Source organism: Centruroides vittatus, unplaced genomic scaffold (assembly GCF_030686945.1).
Source record: "Centruroides vittatus isolate TY-2023 unplaced genomic scaffold, ASM3068694v2 contig_505, whole genome shotgun sequence".
In the NCBI taxonomy this organism is placed as follows: Eukaryota; Metazoa; Arthropoda; class Arachnida; order Scorpiones; family Buthidae; genus Centruroides; species Centruroides vittatus.
In genome coordinates, this window is record NW_027122292.1 from 346,747 (window position 1) to 367,229 (window position 20,483).

General features: G+C 30.3%; 1 protein-coding gene across 1 annotated transcript; it reads right to left on the bottom strand.

Moving 5' to 3' along the window:
• Nucleotides 1-41: 41 nt before the first annotated feature.
• On the bottom strand, nucleotides 42-19,758 carry LOC136978331 (cytochrome P450 4C1-like). Its single transcript, XM_067274039.1, has 11 exons — nucleotides 19,582-19,758; nucleotides 17,369-17,481; nucleotides 15,820-15,905; nucleotides 8,430-8,611; nucleotides 8,127-8,199; nucleotides 5,718-5,844; nucleotides 5,481-5,645; nucleotides 3,249-3,422; nucleotides 1,254-1,320; nucleotides 286-465; nucleotides 42-199 (listed from the first exon to the last, which is right to left on the bottom strand). The coding sequence occupies exons 2-11, from the start codon at nucleotides 17,471-17,473 to the stop codon at nucleotides 48-50; spliced, it is 1,311 nt and encodes a 436-aa protein (XP_067130140.1). The 5' UTR covers nucleotides 17,474-17,481; nucleotides 19,582-19,758; the 3' UTR covers nucleotides 42-47.
• Nucleotides 19,759-20,483: the final 725 nt, after the last annotated feature.

Sequence of the window (20,483 nt, forward strand, 5' to 3'; positions counted from 1 at the left end):
TTCGATGAAAGCGTTTACAGTGTATTAAATGTAGGAAAAATTTACAGTTATCTTGGTTTAAATTCGAGCTTGAGTGAGCGACTAGGATTAAAAGTAATTCTGAACTTGGGTGGAATCGTTTTTTCTACGTATCTTACCTTCAACTTTCTTAGGATTGTTGCCAGAATCAGTTTAATTTCGGTCATGGCCCAACGATACCCTGTAAAAAATAACCGAATGTGTTAATGCCACTCGACAGACATGCTAAATTTGCTAGTTATATTTTATTATGCTAAAGTTCCTCACCCAGACACATCCTGGGTCCTGCCGAAAACGGAATGTAAGAGTAAGGTGAGCGTTTGGAAAAATTTTCAGGAAGAAATCTGTCGAGATCAAAAACGTTTGGATTTTTAAAAACATTTGGAATGCGATGAACATGGAAAATAGAAATAACGTATATCCAGTCCTTGGAAAATTCTTTATCTCCTGAAAAAATTAAAATTAAAATTTCATTCACTATAGCTTAGAAACTAGAGACGTTAAATTTTACAACTATACTTTCCATTGTAACATAAATTTATTTTTAACTAGGAATTACATTTTGTGACATTTTTAATGCTAATTTCTTATTACTTCGTTCTAGACACTCGATCACAAAACAAAAGAAACTCGGTTTGCCCGAAATGAATCATCAAAATACATTTTTAGAGATGTGAAGTTTAAAGTTTGAATACTCATGACTGCCCGAAATTTTACTAATACATGAATTACTGCTATTTTCGTAGACATTTCAATGTCGCACCATGACAAGTGTCTTGCTCTCACAAAAGTAATATATGTACATTTATATGTATTATTACTCTCGTATATCTGTACGTATCCAATTTGGAAACTCTATTTTAAATTTTGTATCTATGGAGTATACAAAAAGAAATATTAATATATATTAAAAATTTTCAAACGAAACACACAAACATGAAGAGAAAACACAGACAGAAATCTACACGAAAACACACACGTAATAAAAGTATATGCCTCTTTTATTAGCAGTAAACAGAAGTAAGATAAATCTGCGCAATGGAGCAGGAGTTGTCATGTTTTATGTTGCTCGTGTTTTAAAGTTTACTTAAATAGTAACGGTTTTTAGTAAAAGGCTGTGATTTTTTTTATTTGCGTGACATGTTCGTCATTAATTTGTTTGTGAAACGTGTTTAAATATCAAAAATAATTTAAATAAGTGAAACGCATATATAATCAAAAATTATTTCTCTTACCGAATCTTAAAGACTTTTTGATTTTTCTTGAAATCATAGGAACAGGTGGATAAAGCCTCATAGTTTCCTACAACAGGATAATATAAATAAACCTATTTATTTTTTACTTATGCACAAAATATTAATATATAAATTTTTTATTAGAGTTAAATTAAGCAAAATTTTAATTAAAAAATAGTATAAGTTGAACCAGCGATTATTTATTGTGTCGTCACAATGCCTGACTGCAATTTTTAATAATATTTTTAATTTATTTAATATGAAATATATACCCTCCATTTTAAATTAGCAGAGACTTACTCATGTACATCAAAGTTCTTTTAACGATAGATTTGTTCCGGTTATCAAATGCTCTTGAGGAAAAATTTTGAACTGAAATAACATAACTTTTGATTTTCATGTTTGTTTATACTTAATTGGGATCTCTTGCTACTAAACTTTCCAGTTGTTGTTACTTTTGTTATCTATTTAAATACCTTATCGAAAATAAAAAAGACATGGTTACATGACAGTAACTATTTTTACCTTTGCAATGTTATTCAAGTTGCAGCTCAATAATTTTTTATGTGGTACGCTGGATGTTTGGAAAACGTGCGAAAACAGGAACGAAAATACAAGAAATCTATAATAATTAATAAAAAGTAAATATTTTGCAACTTTTCCAACATATCTTTACTCTTTTGTCTACGCTTATAACAATTAAAAGTAGTGAGATCGTGTCAGATTTGATCCTCGAAGTTTCTTGCATATAACCAACTCAATAACGTGAATATCAGATAAATAAATAAACACACAAAAAAACACTATGTCAATTTTAGGGTGTGTTTTGGCATTTATATCTTTTAATATCTCAGGATAGACTAGTGATTTAGAGAAGAAAGTTAGCATAAGATAGCTATCGTAGATGATGCATAGATAATATTGAACCTTTGTGGTTAAATATCAACAGGATGCAGCCATAGAACGTTGGGGTGTGTCATATGTTGACTATGGTCTTATATAAAAGAAAAGTTAATTTGTAATGAACATTTACAATTTTTATGTAACTTATTAATACTTTCAAAATTAAGCTTTTTATTTTTTTGTAATAATTAATAATACAAAAATTTTTAGTACATTCTACGCCACATAGAATGTAATTTATGATTAATTGTAAAAATGCTTTTGATGTTCCAGGTATTTATTTGAATACTTCTTTAAAATATGTGAATAATTAGGTTTCGTTAAGCGAAAAGCTTAATCAAGTGGAAAGACCCACTTTACTAATTTGCATTAAATTAAATATGCATGTATTGTACATTAATTAAATATTTTAACTAATTTATTTAAGTAACGAAAAGGTAAACAATGGATTCCTGATTACCATTGGGAACTATTCTATAAGCTATAATAAAATAATTAAATGTGTTGAGTCATCATAGTTTATGCTCATGAGTGTATGAAATATTGTGTAGAATGTGTGGAATTGCGGGCCAATTACCACACAACAAAGGAATTCAATAATTTAATAACTAATGATAATTTAAAAAACACAATAGGAAATTTAATTTTTAATAAAGAAATTACGCAAAATTTGACTTTTTTAATAAAATGTAGACTTACGAATTTATTTTATGTTAGAATAATGGAGTTGAAAAAAAAAATTTTAAAACTTTTCAATGGGAAAAATTTCTCAGTTGTCATCTCAAATTCTTTGCTTGAATCCTTGATGATGAATGATTCAATGCAAATTGTACATAAAAGTAATAACTGTTACAAAGTGCCGGATATATTATAATATGTACAAAATTTATTATTATAATTGCACATATAATGAATGAGATTATATATAATTTGCTAAATAATTAAACATTACATTACCAAAGAAAATATATTGATTAAAATTATAACATGCATCACTAGTTTTATAATAATTACAGTTAGATCTTACGTAGCATATATTCAAGATTAAAGTATATATTATAATTAATTAAAAAATCTTTAAAATTTGCCGACCTTTATAACACAATCCATATACTTCATTTCATATAAATCTTCATCAGAAATAAATCGATCGGTATCATTTTCAAATATGGTGTCCAGCTCTTGTTGAACTTTTCTTTGAATGTCTTCGTGTTGACTTAATATGTACAACGACCAGGTGACGGTTAGTGCAGTTGTTTCGTATGCCTTATATAAGAAAAAAAATTATCAATGTATGTTTTAAATTTTTACATATAATACGGATTATATATTGTTAATTGATCGTGCTAATGACTACATAGTCAACAATTTCGAACGAAAAAACAGTGAAGTATTTACAAAAAGTATGTTATTTTCACTTGTTCACATTGTATGTATATGAAAAAAAAATTCGAAAAAGCCAGATTTTGCATATTTTTAACAATAAAAAATTCCATAAACATGCCATAAAACGATGTAATTGTAAAATTATAAAACGATGAATATGGTGCTGCATTCATAGTGTGGACCGATACGAAATCATGTTATGGCATTTTTGTGAAATAAGTCTACACACTCCCTTTATTCGTGAACGAATCCGCTAATAAATGCAGCGAACATACAAAACTATTTGACAGTTGACAGTAGTAATTTCAAGTTACTCCAACTATGCCGATCTGAACACATGTTTGTATGCACTTTTACGGTTGAAATTATTTGCAGAAAAGTCTCCTTAATATTAACATATATTTATACATATGATAAAAAAAAATTACAGAAGTTTGACTACAGACATATACTCCAAATTTGACTGTTTGCAACCACATATCATTAAAATATATCTAAAATAAAGTCTGATAAATTATTCAGACTTTAGAATGAGCCCATCTACTTTTATATCTTCAATATTTGGAAAAAAAACTAGTTGTAATAAAATAAAATATTTTACATTATATTTCATAATACTATATACTATTATTCGTAGTGAAAACCTAATATTTACTTGTAAATTAGTAATAGAATGTATTTTACTAATATGAACATTTTAAACCAGGAAATGAAATTAGAAAGATAGTCAAAGAATTTTTTTTTATAGAATGTGTGTTCTGTAAGTTTTCTGTAAAGCTTTTATACCATGATTTTCAATTAAATTTATAAACATATTTTCGAAATTAATAATAAATGAATTCATTTTTAAAATGTCAAAAAGCAGAATCTATGTATATTAAAATGAGCTGGGTATCTTAACAGCTATTTAAGAATTATACCAGTCGTTTTAATGATTTCACTATTGCTCAAATTGTGCAAAAGATAATTAAGTAAAAAGAATTCAGTTAAGTTTCTATTCTGTTTCGCATAATTTAAATAAGGGCAGATTCTATATATATAATCGAGACGAGTTGATAATAATAATAATAATAATTAGCACAGAGCCCAAACAATTAGGAGTTGAAAGTTGAAATTTGGTACATAGTTAGGGTCCGTCACGAAAACGCACACTAAAAAGGGATTTTTCAAAATTTTTTTCCACGGGAGAGAGGGACAGGATTAAATCTTAACACTTCCATCAACAATGAAAGTGTGAAGTAACAATGGAAGTGTCAACAATGGAAGTGTTAACAATGGAAGTGTTAAGTAAAAATGGAAGTGTGAAGTAACAATAGAAGTGTCAACAATGGAAGTGTTAACAATGGAAGTGTTACGTAACAACGAAAATGTTAAGAGCCCAAACGGTTAAGAGTTGAAAGTTGAAATTTGGTACATAGTTAGGTTACGTCACGTTCACTATGAAGAGATTTTTCGAAATTCCTCCCCACGGGGAGAGGGACAGGATTAAGGCTTAACACTTTCATCAACAATGAAAGTGTTACGTAACAATAAAAGTGTTAAGAGAAAGCAACGTGCAAGACGCAGATGGAGAAGAAACGGGCGCTGGAAAAAAGAAAAGAAATAGAGTAGTATATTAGAGCATATTCGATTTTCAAATTTAAACAGATTAGACTTTTCTTCTTTAGAACATTCGGTGAAAATTGAACGATATAATCAGAACACGTCGTGAAAATCGAACAATATTAGAACATTCGATTTTCAAATTCGATCTTTTTTTAGAAATACTTAGTTTGTTGATGAAATTACTCTTTTTCTTTTGTGACTATAACGTAATAATCTTAATCTTCGCTATCGTTACTTTTGTCCGAGCAACGCCGGGCCTACCTGCTAGTATTCAATAACTTAGGAATAAATATCGTACCAAAATGTCGAATAAAAAATGTATATTCTACTTACAGCGCCGAGAAAAAATTCGATTTCTTCGCATATGTTCTCAATTGTTAGTCGTTTTGGATTTTTATCTCTAGCATCCAAGAGAAAGTCCAACAACGATTTCGGATTTCCATTACTTTCGATCATGTTTTGTTCATTCTCACGGAGTCGGATATTTTCAGAAATTATCTAGAAACAGAACTGAGGTTTAATAAATATTTGTGTGTATGAACTGTTGAAAAACGAAAATTTTTTACGAACCTCTTTTGTAAATTTCCTTATAATTTCCTTGTTTGATTTATATTCTCTTCCTTTTGATGTTAAATAAAAAAAGAAGTCGAACGACAGCAGAAAATTGATTGATCTATCAAGTACTGGCTTAAATGTTCTAAAAAAATTAATAATTCAAAAAATGTTGCATTTCATATGTGAAATTGTAACATGAAATGTTTAAATATTTTAAAATTTCATTTATTGGGCTGCAATTCTCAAAAATTTTAATGCTGTAATTTGATAAAAATGTACACATAAATTACGACTGTCATACGTTTGTCTGTGTCATTTCTTAACTTGAGGAACAGAAATAGGTAGATAAACGCCGTTACAAAGTATGTTTCTTTAAAGAACATGATGTTTCGAATAACTCCGATTAACTAAATAAGAACTAGAAGTCGAACTACATACGAACTAGAAGTCATGTTGTTTTAATATATATATTTTCTCCTAAAAAGTGTTATATAAATAACAAGCATAACTTCTTTGACAACAAAAAGAATGATATACGTACATACGTAAAAAACATCGGCCGTACACTAAGTGTTCAGCTAGCAGAAAAGAAAATAGGAGAAAAGAAGAAGGAAAAAGTGAGATGACATAAACAGTAAAAAAAGGTAAGATTCCTTTAAACGGCGTATGTATGGCTATTGTACTCTTTACGTTTCATGTTGGTTTGCAGTTTTTAGGCTGCAAGACTGTAGTCCTCTGAAGGGTCTAAAAAAAATCTGACTGTAGCAAACAGCACTATTTGATTGCCGCCACGAATAGCTAAGTGTTGAAGTCAGTGGCAAGTCGCTGTTAGTAGGAAAACTTATATCTACTTAACACTAATAAAACGGAATGCGATCGAATTACGATACTCCTTAACAGCTACACAGCCACCGCGAAAAGAAAACGAACACAATGCCAAACTAGACAAGTTGAACGGACTGACAGAAAACAAACGAGCAAGACTTCAATTTTTATTACTTATTTTTATTTTCGTATTTTTTTAAACATTAACTTACTTACTAAAAATTCTACAATAACTAGGACGAACCTAACCAAACGACTCAAGATAACAACTCTAACCTAACCAGAGATCACGCTGAGTGAGAGTGTAAAATGGAGATGGATCGCAGTACATTAGAGATTAAAGTGTAGGGGAGCCTACCAATAGTGCCATAGTACCATCTGTCTTGCCAGAGAATGAAGACTTGCTACTTGACATGATTGTTGATGTACGAAATACGAATGAAACTGAAAGCAGTAGTGATCGAAGACTTTGTAGCTTCTCTAACAAGACAGTCAGCGAACTTTTTGCAGAAAACCCCCTGCATGTCTAGGAACCAATTGAAAATATATTCTAATGTTGTTGTCTAAATGTCAGAGAATGTGGTATATGGAATTGATAAGTTTAAGTGGCTGTCAACCTTTTCAATCTTATATAAAGCTTCTCTCAGTATGAGTCTACAGCTGCTTGTGTTTCCATGCGTTTGTTAATGGGGCACTGTTTTGACAAAGCTTTGTGTCTCATTAGCATTACTGAATAGACAGATGAAAGTATTATTTTTAAATATCAAACTAATCCAATTATTGTCTTAGGCTCCTTTTTTACGGTGACCTGCAGTGGCAATTCCAAATAATAAACGGCAAGACATTTTGTGCATGTATTAGTTATTTGGGTGAATTCAAACAGGAATAGTGTTTAAGATCTTATACATTTGTATTTTCTGTTTCTTTATCGAATCGAATATTAGTTTTTCAGAGGCAAAAGTTTGTAAACGTGCCTTCTAATCTGCTTAATAATGCATTTAAGTCGACTGGGTCTTTTCAGTTCCTTATAAATACTCAAGAACTATGGGAGTCGCGTACTCAGAAACCGAAGAAAAATAATTATTAGTGCATTTAGCATTCATGAAAAGTGATTAGATAAAGCAGGAGAATTCGTACGTCTTGAATGTTTCATTAGCATTACTGAATAGACAGATGAAAGTATTTATACTATTGAGATTTTTCTTATGCATGTCTATATTGATGACAGCGTATAGTTAGGCTACCAAAGTTTTAGAGTTCCAACGGGAACCTCCTGCTAGGCTTATATAAATAAAACTAAGCACTCAATTTCATCAATTGATTGCATTATTATTTTCAGGCCATAAAATTTTCATGAACGACTTTTTAAAATTTTTTCATATTCCTAGTCAAAATAAATTGCTTATTAGAATTATGTCGCCAAAACTAGAAATTAAGCAGCAGAAATTTGAGTCAAGTCATTTTATGCAATAGAATCTGTTTTATAAAAGTGAAAACAAAAATCAACAAATAAAAAATAGCCTATTCCAGATATTTGTATCTTTTCCCGGATTTAAAATCATTGTACAGAAAAAACAATATCTCGAATTAAATACTTACATGCTTATTAATTTCTCATAGTAAGAACTTTGTTCTCTAAAAGTAGAACCATCTTTAACACCAAGAATTGTATCTGAAATAAATTTTATGTATTAATAACAAAAACAATATAACGGACATGAAAGTATTATTTAACAGAATTTTAAATTTATAATATAATTCATATTTATTTCTTTATTAATTATAAAATTCCACAACTTCAACAAATATTAGTGTTAATAATTTATATCAACAATCCATCGAAAATCGTAATTTATAAATGACTGTATATTTCAGACAAAAAGTAAAATCCATCTTGCATACCATACAAAATATTGAATCCGCACTGTTTAACAACCGGTACTACGAAAACTTTCTTCTTTTCTGTCAACACTTCAACTAATTCTCTTGCATTTTTTTCCATTATTGGAATAAATGAATGCAATACGTTTAGGCGAAAGGCGGGTAACAATAATTTCTTCCTCTCAGTATGAGCTTCGTCACTTCTGTAAATATTTTTGAATATTATACATTTTTTTACAGATTGCTTACATGGGATCTTTTTTTTAATTGCGATTTTATATATGAAGTTAAAGTAAATTAATGGCAAATTACATAAATATAAATTAAGAGACAGTTCTAATTAATAAAATGAGATGCTGAATTTCGATTTTAAGAGCGATACACCCAAACATATTCCAAATATTTAATGTACTGTACAGTACATTTACCGATTACATCAATTCGAATCACTATGTAGGCTTATGCCCGGCATTGAAAACTCAGTCCATTAGCACATTAACGTAATTTTTACATTGGACATATAGGAATATATTGTATGCTGCATAACTATATTAATTTTTATCCTACTGAATGAGGTCACACGCGAGTAAATTCGAATGACCGACTCCCAGATTTTCGAGATCACATGGTTACGTTTTTCAATTTTTAAATTGTGCTTTACAGTTTTTCAGTGTCTTTTTTATTATGTTTTCTATAAATTGTAATATTGTGACCATAAAGAATTATTAAAATACACGATTCTATCAATACTAGTTAATATCATAACGCCATATTGTCTTTTGTGTATTTCCATTTAACTAGCAGAAAACTTGATATCAAGTGGTTAAAATTTGTGCGGCGATTTAAGTTTGGATTTTTCAATATTCAGTAGGCTGTCTCTAATATGATAAATGAAGACTCTGTTCCATCACTCAGGCAATAAGCAATTAAGCGAAACTTTTTCTTTCTAAGTAAGATATGGTGACCAGATATGTTAGGTTTAAATGCAGGATGCTTGTGTGTTGTATGAGCTAAAACCGGGGTGGACCTCGGACGTACATAAATTATAAAAAATAATAATTCATTAATAAATAATTTAGTAGATAAATATATAAATACATAAATGCATAAATAAGCTAAAAAATAATTCTTTATTTAAAAAATTGTTTTTTTTTACAACTTGATGTACATCTTGTTTGTACATCTGTCATGGTATGCCTAGAATGGCGACTAAAAGCGCTCCTATATATTATTGAGTATATTATTATTACAATAGGAATTTATTATTGAATTTTTCATAAGAACTTATTATTTATACCACGGAATGACAACGTTGCTGCTAGAACGCCCACTATGGGGCGTCCTGGGCTACTAGTAGTAAACAAGGTCTATACAAGAAGTTCAGGACACGCGTACTGGAGCTGCCATTTTAGGACTTTTTGAGTCGCATGTTTAAAACAAACTTGTACGTGCAGTCAGTTTTATACGACATTAATTTAACTAGAATTGCATAAATTAGTTTAATTAATGTCGTATAAAACTGACTCCTCATACAAGTTTGTTTTAAACATGCGACTCAAAAAGTCCCAAAATGGCGGCTCCAGTACGCGTGACCTGACCTTCTTATATAGACCTTGGTAGTAAAAGAAAACGACAACTTTGTGCTCTTGACAACTTGCAAACATGTTGAAAACGTTACATGACCAAATGCGCGACATTTTCCGGAACGGCGTTTAATGCAGGACTAACAACCATATCCAAGACAGTCCTGCACAATCCGGGAGTCTAGTCACCATAAATTAAGACCTTCTTAAAGTTAATTGAATTTACATTTTATTACTATTTAATAAATATAAAATATTAATACGACTTTACAAAGTTGGAACTTTGTCTTTTCTTTACTTCCGCCGTTCACACTATCAGCAATCCTTTAGAATTCACAGTCCCTCGGAGACGACCTTTTTTTTGAGGCTACTGCCTCCGTAAAAGAACTGTAAAACAGGTAAAAAGCGTCCTCTGGTCTTATTGCCACAGTTAAAATATCACATTTTAAGTAAAAATTAAATAGAAAAACATGGCCGGCGTTATTCACATTTTATAAATTTCGTCTCACAGGGAATGTGAATTCTAAAATACTGCTGATGGTGTAAACGGCAAAAATAAAGACATGACAAAGTTCCAACTTTGTAAAGTCGTATTTATATTTTATATTTATTAAATGTGAATAACGCCGGCCACGCCTTTGTATTTAATTTTCACTTAAAATCTTATTACTACTTTCTACCACCAGATATGTTACAGCAACAAAGCAGTTTTTTCAGAATGGTCCAATCGAGTTTTTCTGGCCAACTGCCTCATTCTTTAAGGTCACTCTTTTTGAGCCAGAACATAAACAAACGTTAAAAATTTGCATTTTTCTCTATTTGTTATATTATGGTTTTGCTAATTAATATGCTGAACAACATCATTTAGAGTAGAAAGTGTGTTATCAGAAACATCCAGCCTAAATTGTAACATATCACACGCGTGTTTAAGTTCATTAGGTGATCGCAGGAGGAATTAATCACTCGCTTAGTATCGTAGGTTATAGTAATATGCGTTCATATAACAAAAAATTAATACGGTATCTAATATAGACTTTCCGATGCAATAAATTTAAAAACTTAGCTCGTCCTACATTCATTAACCCTTCTCCAGCAGTTAAGCAAGAAAGGTGAAACTTGACACTGTAAACAAGTTAAGAAGTTCTGACCCTGGCGAGCTAGAGACCTGCAGTTTGTTTCGTTTTAAAGAAAGCAAAAGCCTCTAAGTTCATAAATACTGAAAATGAATCGAATCCTATTAAATCTTTTTAATGATGTTTTTTCTCACAAGTTAACATTAAAAAATTATTTGCATTTTTGTATTATAACCTAGCAGATGAGAATACTGTTTATTGACAAAAAATAACAACACAGAAACGATTACTAGATTATTTTTTGCAGTTCTAACTCTACGTTACATCATATTGTAGTATTTAATTTATATTTACAAAAGTAATATTAGTGAACATTTTATAACACTAAGTGTCCAATCTAACACATTTTATAAATTTTATAAATTGTGTACAGTAGATGAAAGAAACATTTTTAAAAAGTTTTAGATTGGACATTCGGGGTGGTAAACCCTAACGTGACATAACTTTTGTGGTCATATAAATTAAATACTACACTATAACGAAAGACGAAGCGAAAACCATATAAAGAGTGTGGTCATTTTAGCATACCGTTTTCACATTTATCGCAATACTTGGATGAAATGGCACAATTTCATTGGTGTAGTAGACATTAACTAAGAATGAGGTATCTAAGTGTTTTATGTATTATAATTTTTTCTAATGTAGACACTCAGATACTATACACAACCGGATATCAAATGGTAAATCTACCAAAAAATCAAATTTCTCTAAAAACTTGCACTGTCAAAAAAAGCATAAAACGTTTTGTTCTCGCAAGTAACTTTGTATTATACAATTTTCCTATTTGAATTTCACCTTATCGATGGTCTAAAACGACAATAAGACTATGTTTAAAAAAGTAGGAAGAACTCCACGGAATGTAGTAGTTTTCTTCAACCACTACTGGTTTACTTCAATTAATACTGGTTTACTATTAATATTGAAAAGTAATCAATGCATTTATAGTATATCAAACGTTAAGGTTAACCACTTGGTTCACATGCAGGGCCATCAAAACATTAATAAAAATGAAAGAATAATTTATTTTATGTGATAATACAGTGGTTAAATTTTGGCAACAGATTGTATTTAACTACGTGGGACATATGTTCTCGTAAATATTGTGTCTATAAGAAAATTATTAGAAAAAGTGTAGTCCTATTAATTCTGACTGTTGTCTTGCGTCGGTTTGCTGCCTGTCCTTCCTTAATCATAAGAAAAGAGTTGCGTTGATAAATGTAGAGACCATATCTGGAAAGCTTAAGAGCAGGAGGCCCTATTAACTATACATAAACTTTTGGTTTGGCACAGCAGTGACGTTATTTCGATTCAAAGTTTTTCCCTAATCACAGTTAGATAGATGACTGACACGACTCTATTGCTAACAGGAAAAGTATGATGTACAAACGCAGCACTACTACTAAAAGATTTGAAAACATTGTAACGAAATGTTGCAGCCTGGCATTGTAATGAAGTCACAATAAATAATCGCTCTTTAGAATTAGTTTGGTTCATTTTGTTATTGCAACGTAACACGTGAGCCTAATGTTAAGGTGGATGCATTCAGAAAGAGTTTTATGTATAGTTGTCCCCGACTTAACTGTTACTAACACACAGAAAACCCTACGTAATCAGTTGATTTGCTAGGTGTGAACTTAAAAGCAACTAACAATGTTTGGTAATTTTATCTACTCAGGTAGTAAAGAATTCTATTGGTCTAAAATTATAAAAAAACAGTAGACTTATAAATTTTCAGTCGATTGTCACAAAGAAAGTATGTTGTTTGGGACAAAACACTAATACACTTCACACAGGCAAGTGCTGTAGGATATCTATGGCAGTAATGGTGCAAAGAAACATCTGTTTTACGCTATCTCATTGTCACAATGATTCGGTAAATACAATATATATATATATATATTACCAACAAAACCTGATTTTACTCCAAACTAGTTTGGTTTAAACAAAACTAGTTTGGCGTAAGTGTGTCAGGCCAAACTAGTTTAGAATTATTATTTAAGTACAGTAGAGCATCGATTATCTGACACCCGATTAACCGAATCATCGGTTAACCGACCGCGTTCTAGTCGGAAAATTCAAATGTCAGCTAGTGATGTGGCGCTACAATATTTGGTTGTCTTGGCTACTTTAATATTATTTTTGTTAAATTTTTGCATGTTTTAGCTGGTAGCACTGGCTTGACAATGAATGGGAGGCTAGTATTTAAACCAGGTCTAATACACTATACTAATAATACTTTTCGGTTATCCGACTTTTCAGTTATCCGACCAACCCCAGTCCCCAATTAAGTCGAATAGTCGATGCTCTACTGTATATTAATGGTTAAAATAAAATTAAAAAGCAATCAATTAGATGAACAATATGTATTCAAACATATTCTACTTATTTATAAAAAAACAAGGTTAATGTTACTCTACGTATCAGAGGGGGCAACTCGTCTTTGAGTCCAGCAATCAGAAGACCGGCAACAGTGGAGACGCCTGACCTATTCTTCTCAATGTCAGATATGGTAGCTCTTTATATGTAATGTGAATGTATGTCTCTTTAATCTGAATAAATAAGATCGGTTGCTGTGAGAAAGTCTATCAATCTTATTTATTCGAATTAAACAGACATACATTCACACTAACCTATTCTAATAAATTACTATAATTATTTAAGTAAACTATGTTTGAATAAATATTGTTCATCTAATTGATTGCCTTTTAATTTTATTTTAACTATTAATATACTTGAATAATAATTCTAAACTAGTTTGGCATAACACACTTACGGCAAACTAGTTTGGCGTAAAAATCAAGTTTTGCTGGTACATGTATATTTTATAAATTATATCATTTTTTTAAAAAAATTATATTTAATTATACATCCACAAAAGCCGAATTATTGGGCTAGAGTCTGCTATAATAAATAAATAATTAATGTGACAATTTGGCATTAGAGCTTGGCGTTAGGCGCCATCTCTTACTAAACTTAATAATTAAAATTAAATTAAATAATTAATTTAATTTTAATAGGTGTTTGGTAAAAAGTGATATGTTTGTGATAGAAAACAATCACATCGACTCTAATCTCATTTTTAATCGAGATGTCGCAGAAAAATCATTAATTTGTAAGAAGTGCCTCTGATATCGGTAAATCCATCGCAAAAGACTAAAATAAATCACATGTAATAGTACGCATTTGTTATTCAAAATCGTCTCTATTGTCTCCTGAATCTACTTTAGTCTAGTTAAGTTAGTGATTCTTTCTTAAACCTGCTTTATTTATTTATTTATTTTTTTGTTTATTGTATTCCCTCTGTGTCTGATGTTACTTCAAATATTGTTTATCTTGATTCAGAGTCAGGATCATTTTTTATAGTGTTAAAAATTTGTATTGATTATAAGGTATTTATCATACTATTCGTTATAATAAATTTTATTGTTATCCTCTTGCTTAATAATCTAATTAATTAATATATCTATGTTTGAAATTACTGTGATAATTGTTAATACAGTCAAACCTGTTTTTGTCCGATGAATATGGCCGCATAAATGTAAACGCATAAAAAAAATCGCACGAAACTTCAAGAGTGGCTATAAAAAATAATTTTCGCAACACAATTAAAAATATATTTTTTATGCGGTGATGGAAACCCCATAAAAAAGTCTCACGTAGAATATAACTCAAAACCGTACGAAATAACTAGGAATTGCTTTTTAACTTCTTGGACCTTTTTCTACAATCCCTAATGGAAAAAAATCCTCTAAGAATTTTATATTTTATATTAATTAATTATTTTCACTTAAATACAAATCTAACATTAAAAAAGTTAAAAATAATCGTTAAAAATGATTTTATTTGATAAATATAGCTGCAGGAAGTGTTATTTCATTTAACAAGGCGTGAAATTTTACATCTGCAGTCTAAAGCTGGAGGGGAGCTAACTTACCGCACCTGTTCAAATATAACATAATATTTATGATTTTTATGCTATTAAAATAAGAGTGGACCGAAAAAAACGTATGAAAAAACCTTTTACAGAATAAAAAATGAAAAAACCTGCTGATATCATAGAAAACATTCAATAGAGTTCTAAAAATGTATACAGGAGTCAATTATGTTCTAATTTGATTGAAATTTTCATATACCGCACAAAAACATTGCACAAAACAAATCGCATAAATAAAAAATCGCACAAAAAAAACCTCACAAAAACAGGTTCAACCGTATATATATATTTTGCTCTTTCCACCCTGTGTGCACTAAGATAAGTTTTGCCAAACCCACAATGAGACAGCTGGATGACGAGACACAAGGGCCAGACACATCCGAACAGACTACAGCCCAAATAATAACAGGAAATTTTTCATCTGTTTAGATTGATTAGGGTTCCGACTGGATCCCCTAACCCTTAAAGTGATAGGCTGTGACCTTGAACGCTCTGCCATCTGCCTTCAAATTCTTAATGTATTAAGGAAGAAAAAATACCTTAACTTTTAAGTATTTGAATTTATTATATTTTCTGTATTTTCATCAAAACTGTAAATGCACAAATTTTTTCGTTTTTATTTTCTTTCCAAGTAACCTCTGTAAACTTATTATGTTAGATAAAGGGTTGAACACATTTATACCTAGCCGTAATAGCCGTAAATATTGTTAATAGAAAAAAATACTTGAAAGAATGCAATGTAAATGTTTACAAATGCTTACCTCAAGAAAACAGAATCTCCAATCCAATCTTTAAATCCATTATATGCCTTCGATTTGTTAATGCATTCTGAATCACTTAACAGTGTCTAAAAATGAATAAATAAATGTCAATTTTGACCTGTGATTAATAAAATTAATAGAATCACTTATAACTGCTAGAAGAAAAAATTAGTAATTATAAAATTTCGCATTTAAACCTATCGGCAATCTGCGTATAAGGATTCCATGGTTTTTGTGTAACGTAAGTCTCGTTGCTAAATTCAGCCGTGCTGCAGCAGCTGCAGAAAGCTCGAAGCGAAATTGTTGCAAAGAGTGCTGCGTTGCGTTGCATGTACAGCGAATTCTCGGTTTGAAAGTATAATTTACAGCAGCCACCGAAAGTGCTATTTTCGCTTTATCAAGATGGCGGCGCTCATGGAATATTATGTAATAATGTAATAATATAGTAACATGTCATTATTTTTTATAAAGGAACTTTGGAAAAAGAGTACGTTTGAATCAATTAACATTAAATGACTTTTCGAACAGTACGATTATAGTCAACTGAAAAAGATTCCATGTTATTTTTTTATCATCGCTGTAGCATTTGGTGTTGTAAAATTACTACTCGGATGCGTGCAGCTTCTGCTTCAGCAACGCTGTTTCACTGCTGAATTTGCAACAAGCAGATAGACAGTTAATAATAAACTTAAGAAAGTTAAATTGCTGTCTTGTCGATCCTTAAAACCTTACAGGTTAGAGGCTGACAATACACCAGTAAAACCAAAACATTTACATAAAAAATGTCTGTAATTAAAAATTGAAAATTGTAATTTTCAGTTCAATGAAATACGATCGCTGATACAAATATTAGAAAGTATCGATACAGAACAAAATTTCTGCCGAAGACAATCTTGCAAGCATTCAAGAACTAGGAGATAAAGAGAGTTTTACAATATAGAAATTTAAGAAAACGATGTTTCTGAATCAGCTGGTATCAGAAATATAGTCATTGGACCAGCAACAATGATCGTTATAGATGACAAAAAAGGCTGTTCGGGCAATGAAAGATGCTAAAGTGCAATACTACATAATATTGCCGATTGAGAAAACTCTTCTCGTACATATAATGTCCTGTGTCATGGCCGACTCGTGTCTCGACAGGATTGGTCGAATCTGGACTAATAGTGGACATTGTACAAACCGTTTTGTTTGAACAAGAAGCGAACTTTCCTGAGAGCTACCAGATAGTCGAAAACGCTGATTGGATGACCGCCGGCTATTGGCACACATGAATACAGAGTTTGGCAGGGAAAGTTGAGTATCTTATTGGCCTGAAAATTTTTGATTTGCCAAATTGTTATCATCTAAAATCAGGGTATTTATTATTATAATTATGTATTTAAATTCGTTCTTATCAATCGATACCATTCGTTACCGATTACAAATAAAACATTAATGGGTATATCACTCTAACACAACTGACAATGGGTATTTGAAATTTTCATACTGCAAATACATTTTTACGCCGTTTGACATTTCTTTTTCGAATTGTCAGCCAAGAACTTACTTGAATATAATCCGGACGATACAAAAACAAGTATTTCACAATTAGAAAATTAAAAGGAAAATATCCTTTGTCGTACGTGTGACTCAACATTTCCGCAAACGGCATTGACGAACCTGGCAACAAAAAAATTTTTATATAAAAACTTTATATTTGTATAGAATTTGAATAGAAAAAAAACTATAACTAAATAAGTTACTAGGTAGACCAGCAATAATCCTTTTTTTGCTGCATTTAACTTAAATAAATCATTTCATACATTTATTATAATTGTTTTACTATTTTCTTTTTATGCACTATTTTTAAGGAGGAGTTAAAGTAAATATTCTAAAACTCAGATTTATTTTTGTAGAGTTTAAGTCGTGAAATAAAGATTTGTATCTTAGCAACAAGGGTTATGTATTTGTTAACAAAAAAGCAACTTTTCGAACGTATTTTCTTAATAAAAATTTTTTTTCGTCCAATAATTAAGTAAATGATTCATTCTCAGATTTTTCCATTTATTTCCTCATAATATAAAATATGTTAAATATGAAACTTTAAAATAAATATAATATAAAAACAATCACTTTTCGTATATTTCTACTGCTGAGAAAACGTGCTTTAATCGTAATTAAATGATGTTATAAAGATATCTTATATAATTCGTTTATAAATAAAAAATAATTTTTTTAAATCCTGTTATTTATTTTATAGAAAAGAATGTTTTAATTTTCAAACGTTTGGAAATAAATGTATAATATGCTGTTAAATTGTACAACAAATATTATTTTATAAGTCCACATTTATTTCATTTGTAACCGTAAAAAATAATAATTCATACTTAACCTTTACTTATTAATATAAGAAAACTATTCTTATTATCTAAAATACAGTTACCATACAAAAATTAATCTAATAATTTTTTCCTATATGATAACGTAACCAAAATATTTGGGGAGAGAATGTCAAGCACCAAAAACATTTGAATAACTTTGTGAGACAGGGACCTCACTCTTTGACAGGAGACCGGCTGTTAAACCAGAGTCAATAAACCAGTGACTTATTTTTTGTAAACAAAACTGCGGTCGCGAAGTAACGAAGTGCGTTACGATTTAATTGTCTCTTTCCCAGTCGTAGATCTCAAGAATGCAGTCTGGTAAATTTTGGCAGTCACCTTATATCAAGTTCAAAGCAGTAAACGTGAAGGATTTTTCGAAGAGGTTCGGGGGGGTTCGTACCGAGATAAGAAAGAACACATTCTCGGAAATTTTCGGAGAACTTGCGACAGAAAGAGCATGACCTGACAAAGGAAAGCGGTCCGGACAGGTGTGTTCGGCAATTCTGCAACCGAAATCATGTCTTTGGCAACTGATCAGAGACCAATATAGTTACGAAATACTGCGGTTTCGGACAATCCAAAAATCAGAATTTTTGGCAAAGATGGTGTACAAGCCTAAAATCTTAAAGACCAGTTGGAACGCACGTATATAACATTTTATTGTTAAACACAAACATTTTATTGTTAAAATAATCTCTAAAAACAATCATACAGCGAGCTAAATATATCAAATTTTGCACCAATCTGCGATGACAAAACTAATGCATTAAATCGATATCAGTTAATAGGAAGTAAACCGGCTGTAAAAAATTGTCTGTGACTGAATTCTTGTTAAGTACGATAAACGGGTGCCTGTAAATGTCATCGTATTGAAGATGTGCATACTTTTGCAAGACTGGAACTTTAAACTCTTTTCAGTTTGTGCTAACACGACAAGTTACAGTATTTTAAGATTACATTTATTGAAAAACAGCGATGGAAATGGGAAGAGAAAGAAGGAGGATAAACAGATTCTAACAAAAGAAATGGAAATCGCAATTAGCGTCATATGTAAGGTTACTACACTACAATTAATATTTATGTGCAGTCACGTTTAGACTGCGAGGCCGTGGGAATAAAGAAAATGCGAACTTTTGCATACACCAATAACTGGTGTAGCTAAAAGTAGGCTAAATAGAGCAAATTTTAAAGCTAAATACTAAACTGGAAATTAAAACTTATACTGAATAATTAATATGAAAACTAAGCAAGGTCAAGTAGACAAACTGAAGATACATACTTTCTATTGCATTATTTACAACTATATCGTGCAAAAGTTTCGTAATAGTCTTTTACACGCGAAAAAATCTTTGGACACGATACATTATACGAGAATAGAGGCAAAATGGGAACTTACCGATTCTAGGTATGAGAAGTTGAATTGCAAATTTCCACCCAAGAAGAAAATAATAAAATTCGCTCTCTTTAAAACCAATAAGAATTTGCTTTCTTTTAACCAAAAATTTATACAGGATATATATTATTATAATAATAGCAAATATCTTCCACCAGCAATTACTGGCAAAATTTTCGGTAAAAGCTTCCATGTTTATTCTGACGTTTTCGAAATACTGTTAAAATTAATCTTATTCGAATTCGTAGTTCAAACTTGTTACTCGAATATGCCTATATGACTGGGAAACTACCTTAATGATAACAGCCAAACACAGTTCTTTCTTTATATATTTATTATGTTAAATATATGCATGAAATGACGTACACTCGTAGAAATAATTTTTCCTCATTGTATGGTGTTGTCTGTTTATATTACATGGAAATTCGACTATTTCCTTATGTATCACATGATAAAGTAGAAAGTATAATCTCTTTATATACGTAGGCTTCGATGCTATATAATTTCAGTAGAAAAGTCAGGAATATAAGAAGATAATGGGTCGTCGTCTAAAGAAATTTTTCTAGTGATTAATATTTACAATTTTATAATGTTACCTCATCCTTAAATAAAAAAACGAAATAAAGACTTTAAAAGATACATACATACACAAAAACATAGTCACGAAATTTTAAGTTTTTATTCATTCTTTTAGAAGCAACTTTCTCTTTTTAAACATTTCTAATTTTAGCAAAAGTGATGAAGATGAACTTTATTTTTCTGTAATAATTTCGTGATTTGAAGTTACGTGTCGTAATTTTTAATTCAGAATACACAGGAATGTACTCTGTCTTAACAAAAAAAAAAAAAAAACTATAAAATTGAAAATATTATTAAACAAATTCAGTTTTCAAACACTTTTTATA

Bases quoted from the DNA above. Each gene is read 5' to 3' on its own strand.
- LOC136978331 (XM_067274039.1), bottom strand. From the start codon at position 17,473: ATGCCGTTTGCGGAAATGTTGAGTCACACGTACGACAAAGGATATTTT. The intron at 8,612-15,819 runs GTAAGCATTTGT...AAATATTTACAG, and splicing joins GGAGATTCTGTTTTCTTGAG to AAGTGACGAAGCTCATACTG. The intron at 8,200-8,429 runs GTATGCAAGATG...AATTTATTTCAG, and splicing joins CGGATTCAATATTTTGTATG to ATACAATTCTTGGTGTTAAA.